The sequence below is a fragment of the Rattus rattus genome, chromosome 1 (genome assembly GCF_011064425.1).
Source record: "Rattus rattus isolate New Zealand chromosome 1, Rrattus_CSIRO_v1, whole genome shotgun sequence".
Lineage (NCBI taxonomy): Eukaryota > Metazoa > Chordata > Mammalia > Rodentia > Muridae > Rattus > Rattus rattus.
Window position 1 is genome coordinate 22,685,580 of NC_046154.1, and position 23,149 is coordinate 22,708,728.

The 23,149-nt window shown below is 51.6% G+C and overlaps 1 protein-coding gene across 1 annotated transcript in view; it reads right to left on the reverse strand.

The window, feature by feature from the left end:
• Positions 1–1,426: 1,426 nt before the first annotated feature.
• The window catches only part of Stpg1 (sperm tail PG-rich repeat containing 1), a 33,594-nt gene continuing 11,871 nt past the window's right edge, over positions 1,427–23,149 (reverse strand). The window contains exons 4-8 of the mRNA XM_032890998.1: positions 21,618–21,788; positions 16,691–16,802; positions 12,283–12,448; positions 5,383–5,573; positions 1,427–2,602 (exon numbers count right to left, since the gene is read on the reverse strand). Of these exons, the coding sequence (XP_032746889.1) occupies positions 2,526–2,602; positions 5,383–5,573; positions 12,283–12,448; positions 16,691–16,802; positions 21,618–21,788 (717 nt within the window). The 3' untranslated portion in view covers positions 1,427–2,525. The remainder of the gene's footprint in view (positions 2,603–5,382; positions 5,574–12,282; positions 12,449–16,690; positions 16,803–21,617; positions 21,789–23,149) is intronic.

The window sequence follows — 23,149 nt, forward strand, 5'->3', positions numbered from 1 at the left end:
AAAAAAAAAGAAAAGAAAAAAGAACTTTAATAACAACGTCTGGATTTGAGTCTGGGCGTGTCTGTGAGGCCTGAAGACGGACACTCAGCCTCAGTGTGGATGGCACCATCTCATGGACGGGGGACCAGATGGAATAAGGAGGAAGGAGAAAGCCAGCTGGTGCCAGCATTCCCGCCTCTCTGCTTCCTGTGCCATCCTTATCGTTCTTAGCTTAGCTCACCCCTGCTAACACATCCTGAGCTGTCCCGACCCCCACCACGGTCCCCACCACAGGGGTGGGGGCGCTGTACCCTCCCACTCTGAGCCAAGATTCACCTTTCCTCCTACAAGTTACCTCTGTCAGACAATCTTGTCAAGTGACGAGAAAAGTAACTGATCCCATGCCCCAAATCAATTAAATCAGAAGTTTGAGATTCAAGCTTAGCGTGATCTTGGTGTGGAACCTCTTATCTGCTCCTAGATGAACCTATCATCCGTCTGGGAGTTGAGTCAGAATCCTGAGGAGCCCAGGACATCTGAGTGTCTGAAGACCATCACATGGACCATCTGAGCTTAGGGTCTCAGCCCAGCCTCGGCAGCAATGGTGAATTCTGGCAGGTCTGGTCGGCCGACCCTCTCACCCCCTCAGAGTGGCCGGTTTCCTTGTCTACTTGGAGAGACAATAGTCACTGGGCGGAGCTTCATGATGTCTGAAGAGGCCTGACACAACTTCCTGTAGGAGCCTCCACTCAACATTCCCAGGACCGGGGCACTCCATGTGCTAAGCCTGGGTCAGAGGGACCTGGATGGGATCCCCTGACCTGGATCACTTTGGATCTGGCCCTGTGGTTGAGAATCTGGCCCTGTGGGCCAGGCACACAGGCATCTTCAAGTTCTGAATGTCAGCTCTGAACGGTCTAGAACATCTAAAATGGAAGTAGAGGGCCCACCCAAGTGTCTCCTCTCTAATAAATTTTACAGTCAACTGCAGCCATCCTTAGAGATATCATGTCCAAAAAACCAAACCAAACCAAAACAAAACAGTCTAAAAACTCTCGTGACGGGTTGGGGATTTAGCTCAGTGGTAGAGCGCTTGCCTAGGAAGCGCAAGGCCCTGGGTTCGGTCCCCAGCTCCGAAAAAAAAAAGAACCAAAAAAAAAAAAAAAAACAAACTCCCGTGACTCCGACACCCATTAATGTGCTGGATGCTAGCACGTTAGGTGACTCAGCTCACGCCTGACCAATTCCACCCACACACCAGAAGACCTGAAGGTGTAGACTTTGAAGTCCTGGTTCCAACTGAGTTCTGCCCACAGAGGAGAGCCAAGGATCAGAGCAGGAGCCCAAGGTCAGAATCCCTTATGCTTCCCAGAGTAGACCAGGCTACTTTGCCATTCCAATCCCCTGGCTTTCGGGAATCTGAAGATCACAAAGAGCACAGCTTCTGTGAGAAGCAAGAATTTCATTTAATTGAATATGTTTCTCTACCCCTTCCCCCCCTCTTTCTCATGTCCTCCCCCCACCCCACCCCCGCCATGAAGAGAGCCAATCAGGCAGCCAGTCCAGATGGGAAGCCCAGGAGGCAGAGTTCCCAGAAAATGTCAAGGAAGGGGCCTTGGGAAGAGAGAAGCTCAGGCAGGTGTTGTGGAAGGGAATCAGGGGGCTGGAGGAGGGAGGGGTAGCCTGTGAGGATCCCATTTAGGAAAGTGGCAGAAGTTATCAATGTCCGGGATAGGAGAGGGTGTAAGAGGTGAGGAGAATGGGAGAGGTAAGGGGCAAATTTCATCTCCGTTCTTGGTCAGCTCTCCCTTTAGCCACTTCAGGCAAGCTACGGTCTGTCAGGGACACCGTCCAACTTGGTAACTGATGCCTACTCAGAAACAGAGTAGGAAGGCAGGAAGGCGACAGAGACCAGGCAGAGGCAAGGTTGAGGAGGTGAGAACACGAAGACGGGGACCCAGAGGTCCTCCCAGCCCTGGGGACTGTGGTTCCAGGCCTCTAGCTCCAGCTAGACGCTCTGCCTTGCCTGCTGATGACTCCAGAGTCTGTGAGTCCGTGGTGTGATGAGTGGCTCATGACTAGTTTCCATGTACTTGCTGGGTAATGGCAAGGCACGGCTGAGGGCGGGGGTGTCCAGGGAATATCCCCGTGCCTCTGCTGCAGGCACCTCTGAGCCTTCCTGCCACCCAGAAGACAAGGACAAGCTGGATGACTTGCTTCTAATTTACCGCAGGCCGCCTTAGCAGGGCCCTGGGACTGCACATTAGAGTCCATGCCCCAGAGTCCTTATGTCTGAGAAGGAGGGTCATCAGAACCAGCTTGAAGGTTGACACGGAGGTAGCCAGAGAGCTCTGCTTGGGGTGAGTCGGGGGGATCATGGGGATCACAGGGGTGGCCAGTCTCCAGAAGGCAGCTCCAGACAGGATGTGACCCTGGGCTGGGTGACGTAGAGGGAAGGCATGTTCTCTTGATAGGTGTCCTGGGGAGCGGGGTCAGGAGGCCTGGTGGGCTGAGCCTCTTTCTCCCGCTCTGCCCCTGTGTCATCACTACACTGCAGGAATCCATTTGTTGTCTTCATTGTAGAGGAAGGACTGCTTCCCCGGAATCTCTGGCTTGTATGAGGCTGAAGGGAGAGAAAGGAACAGCATCAAAAGAGAGAGGTGACTGGAAGGGCGGATCCGAGCTGGGAAGGGTCCCCTCACCCTGCGCCTGCCCTGCAGCCTAGGTGTCTAGGGACAGAGAAGGAAGCAACTGGCCTTGTGTTGCCTGGCTCTTATTTGTAAAGGGGTAGGGGCAGAGGTCACCTTCGGATGTCTTCCTTCCTTTGTTTATTTTGAGATAAGTTCTCTCATCGAAACTTCAGCTCCATCTGTCTCCATCCTTGGTCATAGGCGCACACCATTGACTTTGGCTTTTGCGTGGGCGCTGGGGATTCGAGCCCAGTCCTCATCCTCATACAGTAAGCACCTGACCTGCCGAGCCATCTCCCCAGCCCTGGGATGGCTCTCAGCTGGCCGAGACTGGCCTCTGGACTGTGGCTTCTGGCATTCTTCAACTCTTTATACTTCCTTTTTCATCTTTTTTTATATATAAGTACACTGTCGCTGTCCTCAGACACACCAGAAGAGGGCATCAGATCCCATTACAGATGGCTGTGAGCCCCCATGTGGTTGCTGGGATTTGAACTCAGGTCCTCTGGAAGAGCAGTCAGAGCTCTAACCACTGAGCCATCCCTCCAGCCCTATACTTCCTTAACAGAATCAACTTTATCTACAAGATCACTTTCTAGAAAATGTAAAATGGACACTTGAGGTAAAACGGTACTCTCAAAGAACAGAGGGCTTAAGTCGGTAGAGTTTTGTGTTCAAACGTTTCTAGGAAACTGAAAGTATGGCCGCCATGGACATATGTCTCTAGGAAACAAGTCTTCTGAGGCACAGAACCAGAATCTCTCTCATGTCTTCTCAGGAAGCCACAGAGGGGAGGTCGTGGGTCCAGGCAGACCCATGCCTGCTAGAGGCACGTATGTGCGTCCCCCCAGCATACTCTTGGGATATTGTGACGCGGAGGTGACCACTGCAGGAGGAGTGGCCTGTTGGGTCCATGCTTCAGGAGTCCATGCAGCCTTCTCAGACACTATTCCAAGAGGACCCGGAAAAACAGCTTGACACAGAGTCCCAACCATCCCTGGGCCTCCAGAGCTCCTGTGTTAGACGCTGTGCTCCTGGCCTGACCACATACCCTCCAGGGTAATGCCCATCAGTGCCTACCAAAAGGCGAGTGTGAAAGACAAGGTGGCTGCCATGATCATTCTGCCTTCCTGTCCCTGTGCACATGCACGTTGCACATGCCAACAGCTCTTGCCATTGTCAGAGAAAGGTAAGGTGTGCTTTAGAGAGCGGCAGACAGGTGGGGGAGCCCAGAGACCACCCATCACTGTGGATTGCAGGGTGGAATCTCTGGGGATAGGAACCTGCCCATCTTGGTGGAATGGACCCCTCAGGATGCTAACTGTCAGGGAGATCTACCCTCAGCTCATGGGTAGGGAAGGAAGGAGCTACGTGGCATCAGAGAGCCACTCCATCAGACCGGCTCTGGTGTCTGTCGCAAACAAGATACAGCAGCAGGAGGAGACCTGTGGTGGTTTGAGTATGTTTGGCCTCCATAGATTCATCTGTTTCAAAACTTGGCCACAGGGATGGGCACTATTAGGAGGTGTGGCCTTACTGGAGTGGGTGTGGCCTCGTTGGAGGAAGTGTGTCACTGTGTAGGCGGGCTTTAAGGTCTCCTGTGCTCAAGCTCCAGCCAGGGTGGAATCGGAGGCTCTTCCTGGCTGATCTCAGATCAAGATGTAGAACTCTCAGCTCCTCCAGCACCCTCTCTGCCTGCGTGCTGCCTGCTTCCCACCATGATGATCATGGGCTGAACCTCTGAAACCGTAAGCCAGTCCTGTTTAAATGTTTTCCTTTATAAGAGTTGCCTTGGTCATGGTGCCCCTTCCCAGCAATGAAACCCTAAGACGAGACCCCACCTGGAGACTTTACCCCACCACAAATGTCCCAAGCGGGAGGCAGCTTACCTTTCAGGCCTTACCTGGCTTTAAAATTCCTTGGCCAGTCTAGACTAGAGGCTTAAATATCTTTAAGAATAAGAAGTTTTCTGAGAACTTTATAAATGCTGTGACCATTTCCTTTTAAAACAATGTCTGGGGCTCGAGCGATGGCTCAGTCAAGTAACTGCTGTACAAGCACGGACCTTAGCTCCCTGGAGCCCATGGGGAAAGCCAGGGTCACGGGCATGCGTGTATCACCTAACACTGGTGGCCTGAAGACAGGCAGATCCCTGAAGCTCCCTGGTCAGCTGCCTAGTAGAATCAATGTGCTTTGGCTTCAGGGAGAGACCTTGTGTCCAAAAAATAAAATAGCTTTTGAGATGACCCACTCACTTACTGCCAAGCCTGGCAGCCTGAGTCCAATCCCCGGACTCCACAGGCTGTCCTCTGACATCCATACAGGTCATGGCACAAGAGTGCACGTACGCGTGTTTGTGACACACACACACACACACACACACGATAAAAGGAGCGGAGAGAAGAGAAGAGAGGAGGGGAGGGGAGGAGAAGGGAGAGGGCAGGGGAGGGCTGGGAGGTGCACACCTTAGCAGCACAGTCACCACCAACCAGAGGCTCTGAACGCTTGCACGTCCCCAGCCATGGTTTTAAATCCAAAGCCCCCTCTCTGTTCAGAAACAAAACGTTCTAGTATTCTGAGCTGTGAGCCAATGGCCTGCTAAGCCCACCTCTCCCTTGGAACCTGTTTAGCACACAGCCCATAAATCGGTGGCATCTGATGGCCTCAGAACAGCACACTGTTGTGGAAAGAGTTGGGTTCTCCGTTCTCTGACCTGGGCCGGGAAGGATTGGCTTAGATGACTTCACTGGCCACCGGCTGGTGTTGGACACAAACGATGCCGTGGAGATAAAGTGCTTGGGAGGCCCCTGGTAGTTCACGATCTCGTACTGACCAGGACCAGGCAGAGGTGGCTTTTCGGGTAGAGGCAGTGGTTGGGCAGAGAAGTTCAGGAGTGTAGTTTTCCTTTGGAAAAGACAAAATGGGAAGATGTCACCACAGCAGCCTCGCGGGGGGAAAGTTAATGTCTATAAAGCACAGGCAACGCCAGGGCTCCCCCAAGGGTCTGTGAGGGGCTCACCTTGGGCAGTATCCTAGCTCAGTTGCTTATGAGCCTAGGACCTCTGGGCCTCAGTTTCCTCATCTGTATAATGGTAACCAAACCACACAGGCTTGCCTGGGTTCAATGAGGTGTAGTATCTAAACCATGGTCCCGGGGTGGTAAGAGCACAGACACATCTCTGTCCCAGACATCTGTTGCTGAGCACATCGGGAAACCCAGGTAGCACTGATTGTATGTGCTGTCTGGGATTAACTGCTAGTCTGGCAGGAGCTCTGAGAACTGATGCCTGGGTGAAAAGAGGCTTTGATGAGCCACTAGTGATGTCTGCATAGCCAGGTACCAGGAAGCCCCATCTTTCCTTCCAGGGATTCACTGGTCCACAACTGGCAGATTTCTACTGACATTCCAGAACCCTGCTAGCCTGTTGTCCCTTAAGGCTGTAGACTGTAGACTGGAGTGGAAAGGCACGGGGCTGGGAATCTAGATCAAGACACTCGCTGCTTGTATTTTAACTGTTTCAGACTGTCATCTTTCCTTTGGGAAAGGGAAGTCATTAAATAAAGCTAAATGGCCCGTGCTGGAGTCCAAGCCCACGTGACAATCCTGGAAGTATTTATAAGCTGGTGGAGTTGGACTAGAGAGCCTTTGACAACTGTTCTCGCACTGCAACCTACAGTATAAAGGTTACCAGGTGTCCTGGGGTCCTCTGGGGAGTCGAGCCACTGTACAAAGGGAACGCCTCACACCTGACGTTTCTCCTGAAAGGGGCACCATGCCAGAAAGCAGTGCGGAAGATCTGGCTCCCAAGACCCTGCTGACTTCCGGCATCTACCTTCTCAACTCCGGTGAGCCAGGACACCGACGGCTTGCTAAGGGAGCTGGTGTGCAGAGAGACAGACACGTATGTACAATCAGAGCCCGTTACTGGGACGTGGTTTTGTAGAACTGGTCCTTTAGTCCCAGGATTTGGAGACGCGCCATGACAGAGGTGTCTAGGTTTCAGGGTCACCCACAAGGAGTACGAATTCTAGTCGTGCTACTGACTGGCTGTGGGGTCATACAAAGACCTATATCTGAATCAGGAAGGGAGAACCCCTGCTCTTTGTAGGGGAGCCATAAAAACAACAGAGAAGGTGTGTGAAGCATCTCCCAGTGAGCCAGTGTGTAGTCAGCGCTCACACTAGGGCCGCTCTGCCGTGCGGGGAATTGCCCACTGTTAGGGAGGCCATGGTAGGCCACCTCACTCGACCTGAGGTTTGACCTCTGTAACCGCTGGCTTAAATGTTTATATTAGAACAAAGATACCCACGGAAGGAGGTAATAGGTACCTATCAGCTTCACAAGGAAGACCTGGCTTTAGGGTCTGGTCAAGAACCTTTCTCTGTATCAGTAAATGTTACTTCACCCCTGTTCTGGCTGTGACCCCTTCCCCAAGGCACCCTGAGAAATTTCATGGATGTGTGTTTAAGTGGCTGTATTTTGAGACAGACCTGACTCCTGGAAGTCAGATCTGGAACAAGCCAACTACCAGATGAAGTTGTTCGTCAGTCTGGAGCACCCCAAGCCCAAGAGTCCCCATCCAGGGAAGACCAGGAGGTGTTTGCTCGCCAGAGGCTGATGCAGGCTGGGCCCACATCACATACCTGCACATTTGGTTGGACTGGCCCCTTCCTGCACCTCTCGGAGTACTAGGGATACCCTTCCCCCTCTCGGAGTACTAGGGATACCTTTCCCCCTCTCGGAGTACTAGGGACGCCCTGCCCCCTCTCGGAGTACTAGGGACACCCTTCCCCCTCTCGGAGTACTAGGGACACCCTTCCCCCTCTCGGAGTACTAGGGACACCCTTCCCCCTCTCGGAGTACTAGGGACACCCTTCCCCCTCTCAGAGTACTAGGGACACCCTTCCCCCTCTCAGAGTACTAGGGACACTCTTCCCCCCTCTCAGAGTACTAGGGATGCCCTGCCCCCTCTCAGAGTACTAGGGACGCCCTGCCCCCTCTCGGAGTACTAGGAATGCCCCGTTTCCTCAGCAGAATGCCAGGCTCTCTGGCGAGCACCAGCAGGGTGCTCTGGTCAGGCACACTTAGGAGTCTAGGCTTCTCTGAGCAGACACTGATCTTGAGGGCTGGGTAGTCTACAGTTGTGGCTTGAACGTCCACTTTCCTGCTCATGTTCTTGAGGAAGTGACCACCTCAGGCCACGCACTAGGAGCAACAACTTTCACTCCTGTGCTGAACAGAAACTGCTAGAAAGGGAAACGTAAAAGTCCTGACCACACACATGCCCACAATCCCAGCACTTGGGTAGCTGAAACAGGAGGATTACCACAAACCTGAGGCAGGGGAGGGGCAGCCTGGGCTATATTGTGAAGCTCTTATGGAAACAGGAGGGCAGAGGTGATTCCTATGAGGAGATCCAAACCTGCACTCAGGAAGAGGTCAGCAGGAACCCTTCAGGTAGGGAGGGGAGGAAGGGCACTCCAGCAACAGCCACACAGGGGTGGACGTGGTAGAGGGAGCAGCCAGCCTCAGCCCTTCCCTGGTGTCTGGGCTCCGTTACCTTCTTTATCCCCACACCCGGCTTTTCTCTGTAGTTCAGCATGGGGCTGGGCGCCTCGAAGTTGAGTAAGGGCAAAGTCATCTCTACAGCGTGAGGCAAGAAGCAAGCAAGCACAGTTGGAGTGTGTGTGTGTGTGTGTGTGTGTGTGTGTGTGTGTGTGCACGCACAGATGGGTGTGAGTGTGCTTGTGTAGGTGTGTGTGTGTATGTCTGCGATTTTGTCTCTGTGTGTATAAATGTATGTGTATGTGTCTATGTGTGTGGGGTTATGTATGTATATGTGTATATGCGTGTGCATGGGTGGGCATATATATGTATGTGTGTGGGTTGGGTGTATGTGTCTATGTGTCTGTGTGTATGTGTCTCTGTGTACAGGTGTTTATATGTGTGTACGTGTATACATATGAGTATTGTGTATGTATGTGTGTATATGTATATATGTATGCGCATGTATGTGTGTGTGTATATGTGTGTATGTGTGTGGGTATAAGTGTGTGTATATGTGTGTATGTGTGTGGGTATGAGTGTGTGTATGCGTGTGTGTGTCTATGTATCTGTGTCTATATGTGTCTATGTGTCTGTGTTTCTGTGTGTGTATGAGTGCATGTGTGTGTGTGTGTGTGTGTGTGTGTGTGTGTGTGTGTGTGCGTGCGTGCAGATTGGATAGAGCTGGCTGTTCCTACAGGAAGGAGAAGCATGAGCAAAGGCCAGGATGGGAGCAGTGTTATTCTAGATCTTTCTAGGAGGCAAACGTGACTGAAAAGCCATTAATAAGAGAGCTCCCTTTAACTTTGCATTGGGCCTGTGAGGGGTAGTTGCAGGGAGAATGGTAAAAAACGAGAGAACAACCTAGAAATGATGGTGGGATAGAGAGATGAAGGCAGGTACTGTCGTCTTCTCCTATGTCTGAAACCCTGGTGGTGGTGGTAGGGGGTGGGACGAAGGGGATGGAGTCCAGACACCAGATTCCCCCTCCTGCCCCCCCACCACAGCTCGCTCCTGGTGGTGAGGAGCAGTTGTGAAATCGCTGAGATTCAGTGGCCACGCCCAGGATGGCCAGCAATGCAGTGTGACCAGCCCTTGATGGGTTTTGACTTAGTAATGAATGAAAACATCTATTAAACTCTCCCAGGAGCCACAGCAGGACTAAGCACACTCTGGTTTCCCAGGGACCCCTTTGTCAATGGCTCAGAGATAATGGATGTCTTCAAGGTCACAGCAGGTCACTTGTAGAAGGCACCTAGGACCCCTGGGACACTCCCAGACACAGGTTCTCTGCCTCAGGGATTCCCAGGTTTGGGAAGGATAAAGGGGCAATTTCTCACAATTCTCCACATTAAAGGGAGAGTGATCGCCTCTGGGTGGAATGCGGTATCTGTTCCGCAGGGTAGGGTAGCAGTGACAGATAGCTGCCTGGGAAGAGGCATCCCACAGTGAATGACAATCCCCGTTCCCCAGGGAACCTGAGGTGGGCCTGAGCATAATTACTGAACTGGAGCCTGTCCAAGGGGCTTGATTCTCTGGAGCTACCCTTGACGGGACAGCATACTGTGCAAAGCCGGTGACTTAGAGAATCCAGGAAGTGGCCAGAGAGGAGTCTCCAGGTGTTCCTCTGCTTGGCAGCGGGGCAGGGTGGGGGGCCCTAGAAGGACCCCATTCAAAGGCTCTTGCCCTGCCTCACTGAGTCACATCCCCAGGGTGGGTACTGAGGAATTCAAGAAGTGAAACCCTGGCTGACACCTGCTTTTAGAGACAGGGTTTCTCTGTGTAGCTCTGGCTGTCCTAGAACTCACTCTGTAGATCAGGCTGGCCTCGAACTCAGAGATCCAAATGCCTCGCCTCCAGAGTGCTGGGATGAAAGGCGTTTGCCACCACTGCCCAGCTCTCGCTTCACAAGCTGAGACAAACTGTGTAACAAATCCTCTTAGCTTTGAGTCAAGGACGAGAACACCCACACGTTCCTCGGCCACATCTCATGAGGCGCAAGTGGCCGCCTCAGGTGTGGCACTGCCCTACGGCTGCCATTCGGAGAGCTCAAGGGTAGGTCCTCCTCGTTAAAGCTTCCAGACCCGGTTTGAGCCACCGTGCCAAATGGCAGCTGCACCCTACTTCCGCAGGGTCCAGCATAATCTCAGCTGTAGTGAGTAAGATCCAGATGTCTGAGGCAGCAGACGCCTCTCCCAGTTTGAACATTAGGTAATGCATCAAAACACCACATGGTCCCCATAAATTTGCATGGCTTTTTATGGGCCAGCTGGGAAGAAAGTAAGAACTATTTCCAAGTTCTGCTTCACTCAGCTTCCCGGGAGCCACAGCAGAGAAGTCCTCAGCAATGAGGCAAGGCGGGCAGGGAGGCTCCATAGGGGACAGTCCTCTGCCCATAAGCCTGCCCCTTACTGCAACATGCTGCCCCACCCCCACCCCTGACAGAGGCAGCTCAGGCCAGCCTGAGAGCATGAGTCTCTGACCTTTAGAGAGGGACTAGCCATCCTAGTCCTCTGGGAAGGAGCCTGCAGAATCACAGAGGGAACTTTTGTCTGAGCCTGAGTTCCTTCTCCAGCTCCGATTTGACTTGACAGAGCCCTGTCTTCCCGCCCTGTGCCCCAGGCTTATGGCCAGGTGATACCCAATGTTTCCAGCCTCCTCCCAGTTGCCTGGGTTAGCCTAGCCCACAGCAGCCATGGACCTGACCCCTGCCTTGCCTCTGTGGAGGGGCTCAGGTGTCCACACGCTCAGCCCTGACCCTGAAGTCACCCTTCCAATGGCTGGACCTGCAAGACAGGCTCGAATAGGAGGTGAAGCCGCCGACGGTGAAAAGATCAACCCATGAGGTTGGTTCTAAAAGCTCTACGGCCACATGAGGAAGCCTTAAACCCCGAATACCCTTGAGTCTCTTAGATGAAAGCAGCATTAGAAATGGCTTATAGAGGGGTTGGGGATTTAGCTCAGTGGTAGAGCGCTTGCCTAACAAGCACAAGGCCCTGGGTTCGGTCCCCAGCTCCAAAAGAAAAAAAAAAAAGAAAAAAAAAAAAAAAGAAATGGCTTATAGAGAGGCTGGAGAGAGGGTTCAGTGACAAAGAGCACTTGTTCTTTCGGAGGACTGGGCTTAGGATCCCAGCACCCACAAGGCAGCTAACCGCCAGCTATGGCTACAGTTCCAGAGGACCCATCGCCCTCTTCTGGCCTCCGTGGGTATTGCAGAGACATGGTACACAGGCATACATGCAGGCAAAACCCCTCTACACATAAATTAACAATAAAAAAATTCAAATGGTTGTCTCTCTTGGCCTCCCCACCCCTGCTTTGGTGAAGCAGGAGCTGGCTATGTAACCCTGACAGATTTTGAATTCTCAATCCTCCTGCCTCAGCCTCCAAAGGGCTAGGATTACAAGTGTGCACCAACGAGCCCAGCTCTGTTTCTCTTTAACTTTGTGTGACTATTAAGTCACCATGTGCACCTTTTGTGTGCCTGACAAATTTTTAATTCTGAAAGCAACCCTGGAAGACACGAATTAGACCCATTCATCTCTGCAGATAAAGGTACAGGAGCTCAGAGTATATGGTGCGTACTGCTCAAGGGCCAAAGGTCAGATCCAGCAGTTCCTGTTCAGAGCACCCCTCCTGAGTGGGTCCCCACTCCTGTCTTTCCCCCCAGCACAGGGAAGACTCCACATTATAAAAGCAGAACCACCATGACCCCAGGAGAAGCCAGCTTCGTGGGGGACACAGGAAAAGCCTGGCACCTCAAACCCGGGTCTCTATGGCAGGAGGTGAGCTTTGAGGACTCAGGCAAATCCCTCTACCTTGCTGAAGATCCTTCCTCTAGGAAAAAAAGGACAGTGACTCTGCCACTGGCTTGGGAAGGCACGTTCCTAACACTGGCGTTACTCAGTTAAAGTCGTATACTCTCTGATGGCTAATTGGGCACTGTACCATGGCGCCCCACCCCCACCCCGTCCCATCCGGGACTGAGTCCTGCTAAGTGGTGCCCATCTCACCCTGCCCCTCCAAGGGTCCCCTGGAGCTACCAGAGAAAGAAAACGCAGGACTCACGGGAGATGAGATTTTCTCAGAATCTTGGTTTGATCGTTCGGGTTGTAGTAACCAGGCCCCGGGCCTATTGAAGTCGGATTTAATCCACGGCCAGTTTTGGACTTGAAGCAGGACACTAAGACCTTTGGCGACTCCCTCACCAGGGACTCATTGACATCGTAATGCCCTGAACAGAGAGGAACATGGACATGGGATGAGACACTTCCCGGATCAGGGGAAAGCAGCACCTGCCACCAGTTCCTCAGTGCCACAGGCATTTCACAGCAACATGGTGACAGTGTCACCTCGGCGGGTCAACTGGGAAGGTTGCCTATGTGGGCTGACAGTCAGGATTGCCACTTGCAGAACACACTTCAACCTGTGGGCCTCAGAGCAGCCTGGCTGGCTGGATCTCACTGTTTCAAACCATACCTGGGGCCCTGCAGCCCAGAGATAGGAATTAACGAGCCAGAGGACTTCCAGCCAGCCAGATACCTTAGGGACGTCCCAACACTGGTGCAGCCCATACTGACACAACTTCCCCCTCAATAGAGTACGTGCACTGTCTCCTGGGAGGTTCTAGTAGCTGAACACTATCTTCACAGTTTGTATTCGTGCAATAAGAAAAGGGTGTGTAAATGTGTGTGTGTGTCTGTGTTTCTCTGTGTGTCTGTGTGTCTATGTATCTCTGTGTGTGTCTATGTATATGCCTCTGCATTTGTCTGTTATGCATACATGTATGTATGTATGTATGTGCACATACGCACATCTGTGTGCACACAAGACCGGAGTTGCCCTTCCCTTGTTCTACCACTTTCTGCGTTATTTCCTGAAACAGAGATCTCTCACTGACTAGGCTGGTGGCCAACAAAACTTCTCTGTCACAACACTGGAGTTATGGGTGCATGTGTGTCCATGCTCGGCTTTTTATACGGGTAATAGGGATTTAATCTCAGCTCCTCGGGTCTATACAGCAAGTACCCCTACCTGAGGAGCCACCTTCTCGGCCCCCCAGCAATAGGTTCTTTAAAGAAAATTTTAACTTTGTTATTTTTAGGTGTGTCTGTTTGCATGTGGGCACACAGGGTCCCTGGAGCGGTCCGATCTGTGACCCACCTGAAATGGAATCTAGGAGCTGACCTTGGGTCCTCTGGAAGAGCAGCAAGTGCTCTTAACCGCTGTGTCATCTCTTCAGCCCCTACGTGATATTACTGAGAATCTGCTGTGTGGAAAAAAAAGTCTAGCTCCTGCTAAAGCAGTGTTTCTCAACCTGTGGGTCGAGGCCCCTTCGAGAGTCAAATGACCCTTTCACAGGGGTCACCTAAGATCGTCTGAAAACACAGGTATTTACATTATAGCCCATAAGTGGCAAAATTACAGTTATGAAGTAGCAATGGTTGGGGCCACCAGGACATGCAGAACTGTATTAAAGGGTCGCAGCGTCAGGAAGGCCGAGAACCCCTACCCTAGAGGTGCCCTATGTTCTTGTCTTTTTTTTTTTTAACATTTATTTATTTATTTATTTATTTATTTATTTATTTAATGTATATGAGTACACTGTAGCTCTCTTCAGACACTCCAGAAGAGGCATCGGATCCCATTGCAGATGGTTGTGAGCCACCATGTGGTTGCTGGGATTTGAACTCAGGACCTCTGGAAGAGCAGTCAGTTCCCTTAACCCCTGAGCCATCTCTCCAGCCCCTGATGCTCTTGTCTTAAGAAACCACAATCAAATCTACTTGTTTGTCCACAGAGTTCCCAGGAGGGGAGACTGGCCTGAGCTGGAGGGGAGAGCAGGGAGCAGTCTCACCCCCTAAGGCTGCCACCGACACCTGTCACAGTGCTCCACACTTCCCAGCACTCGGGAACTAGGGGACTCACTCAACAGAAGAGGTGGGAGCGAGGCATGCTGGGAGCAGGCAGCACGGCAGGGACTAGGTCAGCAGGGGAAGGCAAGCTCCACAGTGACACGGAAAGCCACTTGTGCATGGCTTGGGAGTTTTGTTTGTTTGGGTGTGCTTTCAGTTATCTGTGTGTGTGCTCACACGTGTGTTAGTGTGTGCTCGCCTGTGTGTGCTGGTGCACGTGCAGGCCAGACTTCCACTTCTCAATCCCCCTCTGCTTTTTTACAATTCTTTCCACTTGTTTACTTATTGTGCGTGTTGTGTATTTACAGATTACCACAGCACACGCGTGGAGGTCAGAGGACAACTTGAGGGAGTTGGGTCTCCACCATTTAGTCCTGAGGGCTGAACTCAGGTCACCAGGCCAGACAGCAAATACCTTGGCCTGCTGGGCCATCTCATCAGCCTTCACATCACCGTCACCATCAGCAGCAGCAGCAGCAGCAGCACCACCACCACCACCATCATCATCATCACCACCATCACCATCATCATCACCACCACCATCATCACCACCACCATCATCACCACCACCATCATCACCACCACCACCATCACCATCATCACCACCACCATCACCATCATCACCATCACCATCACTATCACCACCATCACCACCACCACCACCACCACCACCACCACCACCACCATCACCATCACCATCACCATCACCATCATTATCATCATAGCATGATCTCTCACTGAACCTAGAGTCCTAGGTTTGGCTAGACTGGCTGGCTGGAAAGCCCCAAGGATCTTCCTGTTTCTGCCTCCCCAACTCTGACATCAGAGGAACCTGCCTCCCCACCGGGCTTTTTCCCTTGGTGATGGAATCCAAGCCCTTGGGCCTGTTCTTGACAAGAGCAAGCACTCTGCCAAGCGAGTCATCTCCTAGCCCCACCCACTTTCAAAAACAGAAACTCCTAACAATCCTCCTGCCTCCGTCTCCCAAACATTGGGGTTACAGGTGCCACATACTAATATATTTTTAAAGACATGCATGAATACATACACACGAAACTTAAAAGTCTATGTACACGTGACATAATGACATCCATGTCTAAGTGACCAGGACTAAATCAAGGTAGGACGAGGCGGGGCCCAAGAGGGGTCATGGCAGGAAAGAAACTCAGTCGAGTTGGTGGGATCCAGGAAAGTGGGAACAGAGTTTAGTGGTGGTGGCCTTGGAGGGACGATAGTTCAAGTTTCTAAAGCCCTGCAGATCTGGCTGTGTTCTGTCTGGCCTTTTGCTCTAGAGCTCTACAGCCCTCGCTGGCCTCACACTTAAGGCCCTCTTCCAGCTTCTGTCTTCCCAGACGTTGACTGCTCTAAACAGATTTCACTTTTCTATTGACAAAGTGGTTCGGAGAACGCAGCTGACGCTATAAGATGTCAGCACCATCATCTCCAGGGCACAGGGAAGAGGGTGGATGCCCTCTGCGGAACAAAAGAAATGGTCTGGCTGTCCGGCTGTATTGAAGAGCCGCTGGGTCCCGTTCTTTGTTAGAGGGGACCCTGGAAGCCTCTGAGAGGGCTTAGTGACTGGGATGCTCTGTCTCAGGGCTCTGTGGTGGGGCCTCTGGCTAAACCCCAAGGGTGCCAGCTTTGTTCTGCTGTATAAACAAACAAGGAGGGGCTTTGTGCGGATGGTGCAAGGATGGGGGAGGGGCCGCACTGAGCCTCCTAATTAGCGCTGGTTTTGTTACTCAGCTTCAGCCTGATCTTCTGGCTTTAATCTGGATTTGCTGAAATCTGACATGCCCTGCAATTTTCTCCACACCCTACGCCTCCCTGCCCCTCCTCTGGGTTCTGGGCCCCAAGTTCCAGGCTTGGCTGGGTAAGGCTGTCGAGGTCGGGCTATGAGGACTCTTCTGGAGCCCTCTGAGTTAATCTACTGGGACTAGCGCTCCGGGATGGAAGTGTGGGCACCCAGGAGTACCACTACCTTTTGGAATACAGGCAAGCTCAGATGTGTTACTGGATCCTGGTCCCAGAAGGCACCAAGGATCAGAAGGGAAGCGGGGGTTTGATCAGGCACCTTTGGGCTCAGGTGTGCTATTTAGTGCCTTGTGACACTGGACAGGTTTTTGTAACTCCCTGAGTATCTTCTTCCATAAATGAGAAGTACAGGACTACGGGCACAGGCAGGCAAAACACTCCCTTTGAGATAAATGCAGTCAGCACCTGGCCATTTAGGAGATGGTGAAGTGACCTCTGAGGCAGTGTCACCTTCTCTCTCCCTCCCTGTTAGTGGCCTGCTGAGGTCACTTTTCCACCTGCTGTCCAAGCGCTGCTGTGCCTGGTCCTAGAAGGCCAAGACGACTAAGGCCAAGATGACCGCTTAGCGGACAAGCGCAGAACCACTGGGTTCCTTATCCTCTCTGTTCGGCACTGTCTCTGCCTCCACGACCCCAACTCCACAACCAAGCATCTTCTGAACAGGCTCCCTGTAGAGAGGTGGGCACCAGAGCACCAAAGCCATAGCAGGGACTCAAAGTCAAGGGCAGAGACAAGCAGCTGCTTACCCGGTGCTGGCCCTCCTGGTTCAGAGGAGGGGACGAATCCTCTCGGCGTTTTCGATAGAAACCCGGCTCGAGCGCAGACATTGTTTCTCTGTTTGCAGATGGAGATGGAGGCCTGTGCGGGAGAAAATCCACCCCGCATGTTCAGTGCCCGCCTGTGCTCGGTCTTTGTCACACTGCCTGGGACAGGTGGCAAATATGAGCCAAATTTAAGCCTGGCCTTCTTGGATGGAGAATCGACATCATGCGCTGAAAAAGATGGCTCCGCTGTGCCCTTATCATCTACCTAGTTCAAGTGCTCTGTGACAAACATGAGCATGCGCGCACGCACGCGCGCACGGCACAGTGAAACCAGAGGAAAATGGCTTAGCTCCTCTCCTGCCTGGCCAAGACTGTGTGGCCCCGCTCAGATAGTCTCATCTCTCTGAGCCTAAGTTTTCTCTCTCTCTGTAAAATGCATCTGATGATCCCCACTCTGCTCTGGAGCATTGTTGGGGGCAGGGGAGGATACCACAAACCATCCAGAAAAAGGGGGTTGTTTCTTCTCGGTGCTGGGGTCTTGGGCGCCACGGGCCAGCTGCACCCACTGCCCTTGGGGGGGAAGGGTTTTCGCTGAGTGTGGGTTGCTGCTACACGTGTTCTCATTTCTTTTGCCGTCATTTTTTTTTGCCTTTCCAGGACATGTCCCCTATCTGGTCCCTGGCTGCATTCTTCTCTGTACAAACAGTGCGCTAAACACGCCATCCAGGGTTACCCAGAGTCCTATCGCTCAAGATTCTAATCAAATCTGCAGTCACTCTCTTCTCTCTGCTTTTCTGGACGGACCAGAAATTAAGAATTTTAGCTGATCCATGCAATATACATATGAGAACCTCCCATGGGTTCAGAACTCTAGAAACGATGGGGGTTGGTGGGTGGGTCTCGGGGACAGGGAAGGCTGAGATCATGCTTCTGTTATGCACGAATGACAAATATTTGGAGTGCCAATTTGTAGTCAGTCTCCTGTGTTCGTTAGATAACAGAAGCAATAAAAATTGTGTCCAAGAGTGCTGGGAATATTTGCTGAATGAGTGAAACTATTTGCTGGGGGCTGGGATGGCTTGATTCTCCCTGATACTTCTTTGTTTAAAAAAAAGTTTCTTGAGAAATGCAGGTGGCATTTTGGTTTTGTGCTCACGGCGGTGGAGGAATGTAGCTTTTCCCAGGGTCCTGATGGCAGGTTGCGCGCAGGGAGCTCCTACACAAAGACCAGATGGGCAGGCTAATTACTGGACAGGAGAGGGCCAGGCCTAGAGAGAAGATAATGACAGCTCCCACAGCAAAAGACTCCAAAAGAGAACCCAAGACTGAGGCCAGGCAAGTTGCTCGGTGCGCAGCATGGCTAACGGGATTACGATTACGGCTGTTGGGCTTCTTGCCTGATGTCGCCACCATTGTTCTCTGGGTTGGGGAAAAGCCTCCTGCAGACAAAACAGTTCCCCACCTTTGTTCTTTCCTCAGACAGAAACCTGTGGAAAATGGAACATTTTTGTCTACTTGTGAGTCCACAGGAAGATCTCTCCATTAGACTAAGAAAATACTCAGCAGGTAAACACTGAACAGAGCTGGGCTGTCAAGAGGAAGCCCAGATGTAGCCGAGCAGAAAATACACCTGGACCCTGTACAGGGTGACTTCAAAACGGAAGGGAGGGGTGTGTGTGTGTGTGTGTGTGTGTGTGCGTGTGTGTGTGTGTGTGCGTGCGTGTGTGTGTGTGTGTGAACCCCCTGAAGATATTGCACCTGGCTCTTGGCAACATTTGCCTTGGGAACCCACATTATAAGGGAATTAGCATGGGGGGGGTGCTTCAGCAGTTAAGAGCACACACTGCTCTTGCTGAAGACCAGAGTTCGGTTCCCAGCAACCGCGCCAAGTGGCTCATTACTCACGGCCTTTAACTCCAGCTCCAAGGGATGGATGCTCTGGTCTCCAAGGTATACACTAAGGATGCACTAAGGTATGCATGCATCACACACACACACTTTATAAAGAAAGAGAAGAAATTATAATTATAAGAAAAATTCTACTCTATAGCTCTGTATGCTGGATTTCCACAGGGCTTAGTTGTATATTGTTCAAAGTATAAATAAATGTGCTGCTTTCAGTCACCTTAAAAGAATTGTGAACAAGATGGGTGCGCTCTGTGGAGCTGGAGAAATGGCTTAGTCACTCAAAGGATCACTGCATAAGCATAGGCGTCCAAATTCACATCCACGGCACTCATCATAAAAAATCAGCCATGGGGCTGGAGAGATGGCTGAGCAGTTAAGAGCACTGACTGCTCATCCAGGGGTCCTGAGTTCAATTCCCAGCAACCACGTGGTGGCTCACAACCATCTGTAATGGGATCCTATGCCTGCTTCTGGTGTGTCTGAGGACAGCAACAGTATACTCACATATATCTTTTTTTTTAAAAAAGGTGACACACATCTTGGGAAGGTAGAGTCAGGAGGATCCCTGAGACTCATTGGCCGGCCAGGCACCGAGGACCCTTTCTCAAAAACATTGTCATCATCATCATCATCACCACCACCACCATCATCATCACCACCACCACCATCATCATCACCAGTATCATCACCGTCATCATCATCACCACCACCACCACCATCATCATCACCACCACCATCATCATCACCAGTATCATCACCATCATCATCATCACCACCAGCATCATCACCATCACCATCATCGTCATCGTCATCATCATCTAAGGTAGACAGCAATTGAGGAAAACACCTCAAGTGTTTCACGTGCACACACAAGTGTACACACACACACACACACACACACACACACAGTCTCTCTTCTCTCTGTCTCTCCCCTCTCTCTATCTCTCACCCCTCTCTATGTCTGTCTCTCTCTCCTCTCGTCTGTCTTTGTCTCTCCTCTGTCTCTCTCTGTCTCCCTCTCTCTGTCTCTGTCTTTCTCTCTGCGTGCGTGCGTGCGTGCGTGCGTGCGTGCGTGCGTGGGTGCGTGCGTGTGTGTGTAGTGTTCCTGTACACGCGTGTGGAAGCACTGAGTTTGGAAACCGAAGGCAAAGATACGTCCGCCACCCCCTCACACACACCCACACATATCTTAGCATCCTCTATTGTGAACCAGAACCAGGTGATCCATTAAATATAATTAATTCTTTTAGAAATTAATGCAAGGACTATGAGATTCGAGGTCCAGCTGACTCGGCCACGCAAACCCCTGCTGCCACCATCACGTTGTCATTATTAGCAGCCAGCTATTCCAGGGGAACACTCCAGAACAGCATGTTCAAGACAGTAGCCACAATCAGCCCTGGAAACTCGACTGATCCAAATTTAAGGCAAGCTGTATAGAGCAGATACGCATCGGACTCCAATGAGATATCGCAATAATAATCTTATATCTATCTATGTGTGATTGGCGCCAAAACAAGGCCATCTGAGATCTGCTGGGTTAATTGAGTAACAGCTTACAAAAGTTAATTTTGCCCATTCCTTCTTAGCCCTGTATGCTGCTACTAGAAGTTTCTAAATGACACAGCTGTGCCCCTTCAATTTTCTACGGCCAATTCCTAACCCAGCAGCCCCCTTCCCCCTGCTACTGCCCTTCCCCACCCAGTCCTCTGCTCTGAGCACGTTACAGTTGACTGGCCTACTCTTACAGGATGGGCACAAGCCATACAGACAAATACAGATGACTTACAAATCGTGTTTCAAGAGGCACTTGAGAGTGAGGTGTCCGAGACCAGCCTTTTGAAATGCAGCCCTTCCCCATTTTCACCTGTGGGGGCCACACCTTGACTTCAGAGCTCTCACATGGGTCTGTGGTCTTCATAGCCTCCCAAGGCAGGTGTCATTGATTTTATTTTATAGCTGTGGCTCCACAGAGTCCATGACTAACCAAGGACAACCCCCCCCAACCCCTGCTTCCCCAGGGCTACTGCGCAGGCCCGTGTGCCAAGTGCTGTTCTGATTCCTTAACCCAGGTTCTCCTACTGAGTATCTTCATCAAGTCTGGAAGGCAGAGACATATATCCCCATTCTACAGATCAACAAACCAAGTTCTGAAAAAGCTGGTGGAGCCTAGGCAAGGCACAGAGAGTGGTAGAGACCTGAGCCCAAACTTCCTGCAGGCACCCTTTCCCATGAATCCTATTCTGCCTAGAGCACTACTGTTAAACACACACACACACACACACACACACACACACACACACACACACACACACACACACACACACACACACACACACACACACACACACACACAGAGGATTCCAGACACCTTTAATCTTAACACTGAGGGAACAGAGACAGGTAGAGATCTCTGCTAATTCGAGGCCAGCCTTGACTACATAGCAAGTTCCAGAACAGTAAGAGTTACATAGTGAGTTCCTGTCTCAAAAACAAAGCCAACAACAGCAAAGACATTGGCAACTTTTTTTTTTTTTTTTTTTTTTTTTTTTTTTTTTGGAGCTGGGGACCGAACCCAGGGCCTTGAGCTTGCTAGGCAAGTGCTCTACCACTGAGCTAAATCCCCAACCCTGGCAACTTTAAGATATAGAAAAAAAGTTGTTTTTTTTTTCCTTATCAAATTCTAAAAAGGGAACGGATATGTCAGCTGCTGAAGTGGTCAGTACACAGCTGCTATGATGGGCAGGGGACAGTCAGGTCCCTGACAGGCCAGTCTATACAGAGGTGAGTGGGAGAAGTGGGCTTCTTGCAGCTCCCTGATGCCCTCCACTGTTGCCCACTCTCCAGGTTCACCCCACCCCCACCCCGGCTTGTTCACAAACACTCACTGGCTGATCTTCAGTGTTAAAATGCTCTTTCCCCATGCCTCACGCCCCTCCCTGCCCGTTGGCAGCCCACCCTTTCAACACGGGCACTGGACAGGGGCAGCTGACGGCCTTACATTGTAATGGTTTGGGGCGGGGGTCTCAGATTTGACCACTTTAATGAAGGTTGGCAGCTGGAACATGCTGGAACAGGAATTGCTGAAGTCCTTCTTGGAAGCCAACTCTGACCGGATGGTGTACGCGTTTGCAGCAGGATATTTAGAAATGACGGGGCCCAGGCGGGCGCACTGAGGAAGAAGCAGAGAATTAGCATTGCCAATAGAGACCCAGGGGCTGGGAAGCACAGGTCAGAAGCAAAGGTCCCTGTCCCCGGCCCGTCGCTGTTTGATTGTTGGTTTGCTTGTTTGTCTGATTATCGGTTGAGACAGGGCCTCCGTTTGTAGCCCAAGCTGGCCTATAGTCCACTGTATAGCTCAGGCTAGCCTCCGGCTTGCAGCCTTCCTCTTGCCTTGCTTTGGCAGTGCCAGGATGCTGGGCACTGGTCACCATGCCCAGCTTACAAGCATGTTTTTCCTTAAGGGGCGAGACTGTAGCGAGTGCCAGTGGTAATCGGACCTCAAGCTTTGAGGGCTCGCTCTTGGGAGACGCAAGTTCAGACCCGTTCTGACTTCTGTAAACTAACTCAAAGTATTCGTCACCTGTTTGGGACCTGGAGAGAGTGATTTTCCCAGCAGTGCATTTTCACAGTGTCCTGTGTCCCACCGGTACGCCTGCCTCATCAGCTGTGGGGCGACTCCTGTGACAGGAGAGGTTAGACGGCTCCCCGTGGTGTTTTCGGGGAGGTGCTCCAGGGAGGGACAAGGGGGGCTCAGAGAAGGCTGCACACTCATGCCTCCTCGCCCTACCAACTCACTGTGTTCTTGCCAGGGGTGATGGCACACACATGGATTCGGGAGGCAGAGACAGGAGGACGCTACATTTGAGGCCAGCCTGAGCTACACAGTGAGACACTGTCTCAAAAACAAAAAACAAAAACAAAACAAAATCAAAAACACCCAAAACAGCAGCAAATTACTCCATCAATAAAACCCCAAGACACTTAGGTTCAACAGACCCGATCCCAGCCCTTCCCGGAAAGCACAATAAAGTATTTTCAGTTCAAAAACAAACACAATCAGTGTTTGCCAAGTGAATAGGGGCAAAAGCCATAGAAACTCGATGATAACATCTCTTTACCCTATGACGGCATGGCTGCTATTAGAGTCTGATAAAACCAGAAAGTTCCCATAATTTTATGGTGAAAAGCTTGCAGACACTGCCGTTTCTCCACTCAATGGGGGTCAATAACCACACAGGCCCAGCGGGCAGCTGAACCATTCCCCCTCCGCCCCCTCTGACAGGGCCGGTGGGGATGGCTCTCAACAGTGGTTTGTGGATAGGGGTTTCAGCAGAAGCAGGGCTGTGCTAGTCTGGATTCTAACCCCGGGTTCAAACCCAAGCTCTAGTTGGGCTGCTTCTCGGAGTCCTCAGCCGCAAAGACTAAACCGCCAGCAAGCGGCCAATCGTTTACCAAGAAATTCAGCTCTGCTAATGAAGTGGTGTGGGACCAACATGTTCAGCTAGGCATTCTGGCTCCCCCTGGTGACCA